The sequence below is a fragment of the Diaporthe citri genome (genome assembly GCF_014595645.1).
Source record: "Diaporthe citri strain NFHF-8-4 chromosome Unknown scaffold_5, whole genome shotgun sequence".
Taxonomy (NCBI): Eukaryota; Fungi; Ascomycota; class Sordariomycetes; order Diaporthales; family Diaporthaceae; genus Diaporthe; species Diaporthe citri.
In genome coordinates, this window is record NW_025064850.1 from 3251896 (window position 1) to 3262412 (window position 10517).

The 10517-nt window shown below is 32.1% G+C and overlaps 1 protein-coding gene and 1 non-coding gene across 2 annotated transcripts; one reads left to right on the forward strand and one right to left on the reverse strand.

The window, feature by feature from the left end:
- Positions 1–6381: 6381 nt before the first annotated feature.
- On the forward strand, positions 6382–6522 carry INS49_011501. The gene has a single exon. It is a non-coding gene; the product is annotated as a tRNA-Lys (tRNA).
- Positions 6523–9054: 2532 nt separating this feature from the next.
- Positions 9055–9500, reverse strand: INS49_011502 (uncharacterized protein; the record flags this gene model as incomplete). The annotated part of the gene is made up of 2 exons (XM_043172216.1): positions 9055–9060; positions 9195–9500. The coding sequence occupies 2 exons, from the start codon at positions 9498–9500 to the stop codon at positions 9055–9057; spliced, it is 312 nt and encodes a 103-aa protein (XP_043023961.1).
- Between the last annotated feature and the right edge of the window lie 1017 nt (positions 9501–10517).

Genomic DNA, 10517 nt, shown 5'->3' on the forward strand with positions numbered 1-10517 from the left:
AATTAATTATAATAAGCAAAGCTTAAATTATAATATATCCTCTTTTTTTAAATTCTTATAATAAGCTTAAAAGGGTAGCTATTTAATTAAAAATAAAGGATATTATAGTTTAATTATAAATTAAATATTATTCTTTACTTAACCCTTTAATTATATCTTAACGCCTTTTAAATATATTTAAGGCTTAGCTTATTTTCTATAATTAATATACCTTTAGCCCTTATAATTTAATATATTAAGCAATAAAAGTAATTATTTAAGTATAAGCTAGCTGTTAAGCTAGCGGCATTCTTATAATCCTTTAATATAAATTATTTATATACGCTTTCTTATGTAAAGCTTTAAAACTATGGATTTATTATATAATTTATAGTTAATTAATAATTAATTATAGGTAATTTACTTTATTAGCGGAAAGCTCTTAAATTTTAAGCATTTCGCAGGGCTAAACTAGCTAGTATGCAGCTAGCCTGCTTTAAGCCTAGGCCGGCATTAAGTTAGCAATATTTTAAGCCTTATCTTATAAAAATTTTTTATGCCCTTTTAAATAAACTCCTTTTCTTTATTAATTTTAATTAATAAAAGCTATATCCTTATTTTTTTATAATAATTAAGATAATTATACTTATAATAATTAACTTAATTATATATAAAATATTTAACTTTGCTTATTAAAATTATTATAATATTAATATTTATTGCTTTATTATTTTAAGGTTAAGTATTATCCTTTTTTATTATAATATTAAAAATATTTTTATATTGCTATAAAGTAAAGCAAAAGGCCTTAAATATTCTTAATTATTTTTTTTTAATTAAGTTAAGCTTTTATTATAAAGATTAAGTTATTAGCTATTAATAATATTTTATATTTATTTAATTAATTTTAAGCCTTTATTATATAAGTTAATTAATTAAATTAAATAAGAAATTTTATTATTTCTTCCTTATAATGTTATTATAATATAATTAAGTTAAATTTAGCATATCTTTATTTAAAAAAGTTTTTAAATATAAAATAAACTTTTTTAAGAAGTTTTTTAATTATTTTTTAAATATTTTTATAAAATTAATATAAGGTAAAAATTAATTATAAAAAGTTTTTAATTAATTAAATATATAAAAGAATTAAGCCCTTTTAATATTAATTATTTTTTTATTTATTATAAACTTAGCTCTTATTTTTATTAACTAAATTATTAAGCGTTTTTAAGATAAGAGTTTTTTAAGATAAGAAAGGGCTTAGCAAGCTATTATTATTCTTTTTAAGTTTTATTATATTAAGTTTTATTTAATTATATTATAAATTTATAATATAAAAGGACTTTAAATATATATTATAAGTTAGCTTAAAGTTATTTATATAAGGTGCTTAAATAAAGTTTATATTTAAAGTATAAAGGAAAAGGTTTGCTTTTTATTTATATTTATGTTAAAGCTTATTTTTATAAGGCTAAAGCTCATTAATTAATTATAATAAGCAAAGCCTAAACCATAATAATAATTAATATTTAATAATTAACATTTCTATTTAATTTAAAGTATTTATTAAAGTATTAAATTTATTTTAAATTAATTTAATTATTTATTTATTTATTAAAAGTAAGCTTAATAACTTAATTATTAAAACATTTAACTTTATTACTTAGCTAATAAAGTAATAAGCGCCTTAAATAATTATAAATAATAAAATTTATAACTTACTTATATTAATATATTTAATAATAATTATTTATTTTTAATTGTTAAGTTAAATTAATTTAACCTTTTTATATTTATTAATATATTTAATAATTATTAATATAGCTATTATGTTTATTATAAAGCTAATCTTATTAAGGTTATAAAGATTATTATTAATAATATAATATTTAATTATTATATTATAAAAAAGCTTAAATTAATTTTTAATAATTTTTAAATCTTTATAAAGAGTTTTTTAATAATGATAAGGATAATTAAATTTAATTAAATTAAGTTATATATTTATAAAGCATTAAATTTAATACTTATTAATAGGTTTAACATTATATAATGCTAATAAAAAATTAATTATATCTTTTATATTAAAAAGTTATAAAGGAAATTTTTAAATCTTTTACTTAATAATATATTAAATAAGCATTTGCTTTTTAATTTAATTAAGTTTATATTAATTAATATATATATATTTATAAAAGTATTATTAGTTTATTTTATAATATAATATAGTTTTAAAAATATTAAAAATTTATATAGCTTAATATAAGTTAAGGGGTTTAATATAATCTTTTTTAAAATTCTTAATTACTTAAATAATTAAATAAATTTTATTTTCTTAAAAGGTTTTAATATAATAAATATTAATGTTTAATGCATTAAATATTTAAATAGGTAAATTAATAAAAAATTAATATAAAAAGCATTAACGCAATTCTTATTAAAAAATAATTCCTTTTATTAACATTATAACTATTTATATTACTTTAAATTAATTAAATTAAATAAAAATAAAGAATTAAATATAATTAGCATTAATTAATGTTAAATTTAATTAATTTCTTTATATTAAGTAGGTATTATAAATAGTAAAAGTTAATAAATATTGCAAAAATGCGCCACTTAATAATATGCGCCACTTAATAATAAACTACGTTATAAATTAAAGCTTTTACTTAATAAGCTAATTAAATAACCTTTGTAATAATTTATTATTTTATAATTAAGTTAATTATGTTAATTAAAAAGCTTTTAAAGATAATTATAAAATGTTATAAATTAATAATTTTAAGGCTTACTTAAAAGAATAAAAGTTAAAGCTAAGGCTTTAATTAAGCTTTCATTTACACGCTTTATAAGCTATAATTTCACAAGGATTTTACATAAACAGCCCGGGTAGCTAGGAAATTAAGTCATGAAACTTATTTAAATATAAAATGGAGGCCTATATAAATCTTAACGGTTTAATAATGGTTTAATATTAACTTTAAGGCGTGCTTACAAGGCTTTTCTAGATAAGAAGTATTGCCACTTACATTTGTTTTAATTTATATAACTAAAGTTATAATCTATAATGAGAACCGTACTTCCCTTAACAACATATATGCTCAGTGCAGCCCCCTAAATTTATAAATCATCAGCTGGCTATAATGCAGCGGACCTAGTAAACTACACATAACTTTATTAATATTTCAAAGACTTATTTAATGATGACAAGGTAGCGTACACAATGGAACTACCACAGAGTCTGCTGTCATAGGCCATCGTTGGCACATGGGAAGATGCTCACTGGGAACTTAAAGGCTACTGTTAATGCGTTGATACATAGTGGCAATTTTAGTTCCGCTGCCGTAGTAAACAGGTCTTTGCCTTATTCTGAGAGTTAACAGTTCAGTGTTGCTATTTGGAATTCTCTTTGGTTAGAAATGAATACTTAATATCCTTGAATTTGAGGAAGATTAGCTGAGTAACGTCCCCGGCCCAGCTTTCGACATACCCCTGATTCCGACCGCCCCACACCCGCATACGTGCATAAACGCATCTGTACCCACCCCATATAAACTCCTTAATATCTTTATAAGGAATTTTTTCCTGGTTACCAAACTTTTCTTAAATATTATTCTCCTTATTATAAAGTAATACTTTAAAAATGATATTCTTAATGCCCTTAATATTATAAGCAATAAAATATTAAGTTAGCAAGCCTTTAAAATATAATATATTCTTTATATTATATTATATAATTATTTTAACGGTATTTAAAGCTATTGTATTATTATTAACCCTTAAAGGCTTTTTTTTTAATTATTAAAAAGCTTAATTAACTTTATTTATAGTTAATTAAAATAACCTAGGGTTAATATTAATATAATTTAAAATAAGAGCTTTAAGAGCTTATATAGCTTGTTTAAATAAAGATTACGCTCTCCTTTAAAGGAATTAGCTAAGGGCTTTCTTTTTTTATTACCTTATTCTTTAAAGCTAAAAAAATTAATATATTAAGGCTATTTATCTTTAATTAATTATAAAAAATAATATTAAAATTTAATTTAATTTCCTTTAATTGTTAATTATTAAGTTTATTTAACTAGCGTATTATTAAAATGCTAATAAAAAAGGGTTAATTAAAGGTTGCTTAAAAATGCCCTTATTTTTAGCTTTATTTATAAAAGGACTTTAATTTAAGAGCATAAACCTTCTTTATAAAATATATATTTATTATAAGTAAATTGCTTAAGTCTCTTATTATTTTTAAGGGATTAAGTATATAATAATAATGGTTTTTAATTACCCTTATTAATTATAAGGGCTGGTAATTTATTATTATAAAAAAGGGGTGAATAAAAGAGAAAATAGCTATTAAATAGCTAAAAAGGGTTTTTATTCCTTAAATTACCCTTATAAATTATTTTAAGTAATAACGTTTAATAATAAATAAGCATTATATATATATAATTATTAACTTTATATAAAAGTGCTTTTTATATTAAATATATATAATTTTTTTACCTATATATACTTTGCATATACTTTAACCTCTTAATATAGCGATATTTTCTTTATTAAAAATAGCATTTTAAAAGTATTTACATTAACTAAGGTAATATAACTTATTAATAATAGCAAAGAAAACGTTTTTTTATTGCTATTATAAGGTATAAAAGAAAGTACTTATAAAAATAAATATATTATTAAAATAAAAAAAAATAGGTCTTTAGTTAATATTTGAGCATAAGGTACTTAAAAATCATTATATTCTTAAAAATCGCTAAATTAAGCATGAATTATTAAAATATAATATAATAAAAATCTTTATTAAGCAATTCTTTATATTAAAAACTCTTTTATAGCAATTAAAACCTATTTTTAAAACTTTTAAGCAATCTTAAAAGGTATAACATTTAATAACCCATTATACTTATAAGAAATATATAAGCCTTATATTATAAATACTTTTTAAAAAGCTTTTTAAAGTATATAATAATAATAAAACTTAGTTAATAATAACCTTATAAAAAGATTAATAACTAAAAGCTTAAATTAAAGCTAGCTAAAGGATATAAAAAAAAAGGTTTAAATTAACTTAAATGCGGCTTTCACTAATATTAAGGCTATTTATTATGCCTAAATTAACGTAGGGAGGGTATTGGAAGAAGGCGATGCTTCTGGAGAATTGAAAATACCAATAGAAGAGGGATTATGCATTATTATGGTGGGTAATTAACGTTAAAGAGAAGGCGTGTATGGGTGCCGAGGGTGGTTGGAATCAGGGGTATGTCGGAATCTGGGCTGGGGACGTTATTCTTATTTAGCATAACAGGTCAAGACATGACTATGCTCTGGCCGCAACTAACACTTACAACCTGGCATTCAAGTGTGAATGAGACTGTAGGTTAGGTGAAACTATCTCCTAGACACCAACATCAAACAACTAGAGTTTGCAGCAGCACTCATCCACAGGACTAGCACAGCAGGATGGCCCTGGGAGCATTGCCATATTCTGTTCTTTGTTATGTGATGAGAACACAGGGCTGGGCAAAACGAATGGTATTGACGGGGCTTAGTTTCATCATATTTGTCTAGCATCCCCGTCTTCTCCAATCTGCGAAAGTACCTGCTTGGACGACCTTGAATAAGCCACCTTGTAGACTAAATACGAGAAGAACGAAAGAGTGAACGAGTAACTTCAGATTGTCTCGTAAAAGGCTGAGAACAATATACTCACAGACAAATTCAACAGGTCATGTGGATTCATCTACGAGATAGAAAGAAGACTGTTTCCGCACAACGTAGCTTCACGAAAGGGAGATGCCTGCGCTTTAGAGTTGGCCATATGTTAAGCTGTTTGTGTTCTTTACTACGTCCAACCATCCATGGGAGATGAAGCAGACAATGCGTATGTGGGCCCTTATATACAAGACACAGACACGGCTGAAGTGGGTTCGATTGGAAAGGCTTCAAAAGCACAGGGCAGGAATGATGGAGAGCGGACCCAATGGGCATTGGGGCAACAATGTTTTCGTTGGGACTGCTCTTGCTCGTGGTGATGCTAGAAATGTCTGGGGTGGCCCTCCATTACATGACGTCTTCAATCAATTTTGAGGGTGGAGATCCCACGGGTGCTTCTGATATTTTTTTCCCCCTCCTGGTAAGGAGGGCGGCACTACTTCCAGTCTCTGATACCGATTAACATGGTGCCGCGTTGACATGATGCCGTTGAGTGTGATAAGTGGGCGTATTTTGTGAGATGAATTCTTTACATCCTCTGATTCAGGGCTCACCATTTCTCAATATAGTTGTTGAGAACATGTCTTGCAAACCTGCTGCGCGAGTCATGTGGTAGCTTACTAAGAACAAGATATGTGGGAATATAATTAAGAAAAATCGGCCCATGTCATAGCAGCCCGGCTAGCTCAATGTAAGAATTCACCATTCCGTTTTAAGAGAAAAAGGCTGAGAGATGAAAAAAGGGTCAGAGCGTCCGACTTTTACGACCAAAAGATTTAAATCGGAAGGCTGAGGGTTCGAGTCCCTCGTCGGGCGATTGGCCGTTGTTACTTTTTTTCTTTTTCTTTTTCTCTCTTCTTACTCCCCTTTCTCCTCCATTACATGATCTACTCTTAACTTCAAGAGCTACACATGAGTACATTAGTCGCAATATTCCAGCGGTTAAACTACTCACCATTTCATACATAAGTAGGTTGTGCTGTTTTAATCTTAGTTGCTAAATATATCCTATAAAAGCTTATTAAGGGTGAATCTGGCAAATTGGGTTGATTGCTTGTAATAATGGCTCGACTTTAACTGGAATATAAATGAGTTAGTAAATAAGACTTTTAAACGGCTTGAATATCTTTTTTGGGTCATTGGTGACTGACTTATTGGTATGGAGAATGTGTATGACTTTGGCAGGATGCTGCATGTAATTATCAGGCTCAAGCTTTATCCTGTTCTTGGGCTGTAATGAGTGTGGTCACCAGCAGCAGATTCAGATCTTTTTCGCAACTTGGTCTCGCGGTTCATCCACAGCCAGGCCGCTGTGAACTTATGAAACCTGCTAGCTGCTGCATGGGCATTGAAGATGCGTTATGAGCAACGTGGGTAAAGCCAACGAAAATTCTGCAAGGAACTGAGACAGCTGTCAATCCCGCGACAGAGTCATTGTCTGCCTATTGCGGCTTTCAGCGCAGGGCTGACTTGTGAACGGGTTTCGCTTAGACAGAGGACGACTTAGAATGTGACGAACAGCAGGAAGGAGCGCAGCTTCAAGGCCGGAATTGGTACAGTGAATCTCTATCAAGAAATACAGGTAGCTGAGTAAAAATAATGATTGCTATTGACAGGAATTCAGGGCCAGGTCAGATGCCATGTCTGGATCTGGGCTGTCTGTTAAGCACGTCGTGCGGCACAGACGGTTGGCAGCAAAGAGTCTTTGCAAATATCATTTGTGGCAGAAGCTGATTGTGACCAGTGAGCCTAACTCCGGATGACAAGAGATTTTGCATCTTTGGGGAACTAGGTCAATTTACTTGTTCATGAAGAGCATGTGCGGGGCAAGACTAGACAAGTATCACATGCCCTTCCTTAATACCAATTACATTGTGAGGTATGTGAAATTAGTTCTGAATGTCATTCCTAAGTTTCTTATTGATGTGGCTGTGCGAGCAACGGAGTGGGACACGAGGTAACAGCAATGCTTCGAGCACAAGTCTTGAACATGAACCAGCAGCTGTAATGAGCTGAGCCATGCTGGGACCACTTCAGACCATAGGCAAAGTTCAGTCACTGGTATCCTCCTCTCTCCAGGGTAGAGGAGATATACACGAATCTCGTGCGTCTACTCAGAGTATCCATGATTAAGGTACCTGCTGCACAGTCGCTTCACACAGGTATCTGGAGGAGTTTTCAGAGGTGGCATTATTGACACAAGGAAATTTCTGGGTTCTTTCAATTTTCTTTAGAATGTTATGGCTTCAGTGCGCCTGAATTTGCCCTTGAACAAGTTCTGTGCCAACTGTCAGTCTATGCTTATGCTGCTTAAAAGAATACAAAACTTGCTTGAACATCGCGGCAGATACCAAGCTATACCGTGTCATCTTCTTCCATGGATGCCCTTGTGACTAAATTAATAGTACATGCCAATTAGTGTGCATTTTATCTCAAACGTCTGGATGCATACTGCTTAAGAAGCATATGTGAACAGATTAAAAACGAGACCACTTATATCAAACCCCAGGCGCCTTTTAAGCAAGGCTGTGCGTTACACACAACCAAACTGCATGGATGGTCACATACTGACACTGTGTTTATATGTATCTGCATCCAGGTGTCTTCGGCTCTTGGGAGTAAATGCATTTGAGAACTAAGAGGCTATGTTACGGAGGCCATGTCATGGTGGCTGAACTTTCCTCTAAATATATGGGTAGTGATATTATGGAATCTCCAGCCTACAAATATAATCATGTCCCAAATTTGGATTGGTCCTCTCCTAGAATGACGGATATGCCCTGATGTGGGAAACGATTAGAACTCCATCGGCTGACCCGAAGATCAAGTAGAATTGGATCTTCCATGGAAATCAAATCTCCGTAGTAGTATTGCTACGACTCCAAAATAGCACTTCCTCAATGCATAATAACCATAACTTTCATAGTAAGCAGTTTCTTCTAATTGGATGAGCCGTTGCAAGTTTGCTTCCTCCATTTGTCATCACAGTTTCTGTGTAAGGGGCTACTTCAAGGGTCGGATCCCTCCAAGCTACGCGAATTAGCTATTGAAACGCACAGTTAAATAGTAACGAGACACGAGTCGTACATGGCACGCAGTCCCATATGGGCCACAAGCGAACCTAACATGCCAGATATATTTCCCTCGCTGTCTAGTACTAGTGGTTTGCTATTTGAACGTTTTAAAATTTGCAAGGACTTTCGATCTGAAACAGGGAGATCGAACTCTCGAAGATATGTGAACATGTCGATTGCTTTTGAGCTGGAGATGATGAGATCCACATATGGCTGTCTTCTTAGTTGAAGCTCCTATCAGATCTTTCTTCATGAAAGTCGTTTGCATATAACGCTATCTCTGCTAGTATTGTAAACCCTGCACTCGGGATGGAGTGAGCGGTGCCAGAATGTTCTCCGAATGTATTTACAAGGCATCATCCGGTGAGAGCTTTCTCCCTGGCTGTGCAGACAAATGCAACCTGTTTTCCATACATTTGCATGCACCAGAATTGTAGATATCAGAATGTTCTGCTCGTACTGGGAATTCTTCTTCAATATCAGATCAGGATGATCAGCCACGTGTACGATCTGCATGATAATGCCAGAAATGTTGGCATAGCCTGAGGTGTTGAGAAGAACACCAGGAGCGACATAGGTCTTGAGCTCACGCTGGCCGTTCGTCAGGATGCTGTTGGCGAAGCTATTCTGTGCCTCGCTGAAGAACTGGCCATGAACGTAAATGTATTTCACTGACTCATCTATTGAATTGGTGTGATTCTTCTTGGAGCGCCTAAGCATCATGCGGTTGGTCATTAGTCCGAGCCCTCAGAACAGCTTCGGCGCCAGGGCCCATCTTGCCGCCTCGCTGAATCGGATTCAGATGTTCCTGGTTGAAAACGGACACGTTCTGAATATTTGAAATGCTACCTCTGACCAATTTGATAGTCTCAAACAATGAGCCAGACCGCAGTCTACCCGCGAGGGGCGAAGAGGAGATCCTTGATCGGATTCAGAAGCACCATCCTGACGTCAAATATGACTCCAAGACCAGCTTCACGAAGATCGTGAAAGAGGACGCGGATTCCGACAAGGAGAATGCGGAATAGGCTTCGGCCACTTGTTGTTAGAGGGGGTTTGGGCTTCGGCCACTTGTTGTTGTTGTTGGAGGAGGTTGGGCTTCGGCCACTTGTTGTCGGTATTGGGTGTAGATAGGGCTTCGGCCACTTGTTGTCGGTATTGTGTGTAGATAGGGCTTCGGCCACTTGTTGTTGGAGGAGGAGGTTGGGCTTCGGCCCCTTGTTTAAGATGTGGTATGATGAGCGGCCCGATGGCCTACGTCTATCACTTCGAGAACAAGGTGTGCTATGAAGCTTGATCAATCCAGAACTCGCAGTAATCAAAACCATTCCTCAGCGTTCTTCTACTTCCTATCCACTCAGAAGAAAACGCCAATGCTACACAAATGTTCCACCAGCGCTTGATCGCTAGTCTTGCTACCAACTTCTTCGACATATATCATACTACTTCGCAGATCCCAAGGTCTTAAGGATCCTTGAGCTCAAGCCTTGTCTTCTTCTGTTACATTTGAACTGTAAAGATCCAATCCTTACCCAGGTATACAAATGTCCAGAAATTGCTGATATTCAACCACATTGACAGTATGTATCGTTTCTTGGACTGCCAGAGTCAATCCGCTTTTCTGAAAAATGAAGAGGTAAGCCTGGGGCTGTGAACTTGTCAAAGCTGTCGCCACTTGAGTTAAACATTTAGAGTAGAGAGTACCAGGGAAAGTACCTGGGAAATTTTGACTTGGCC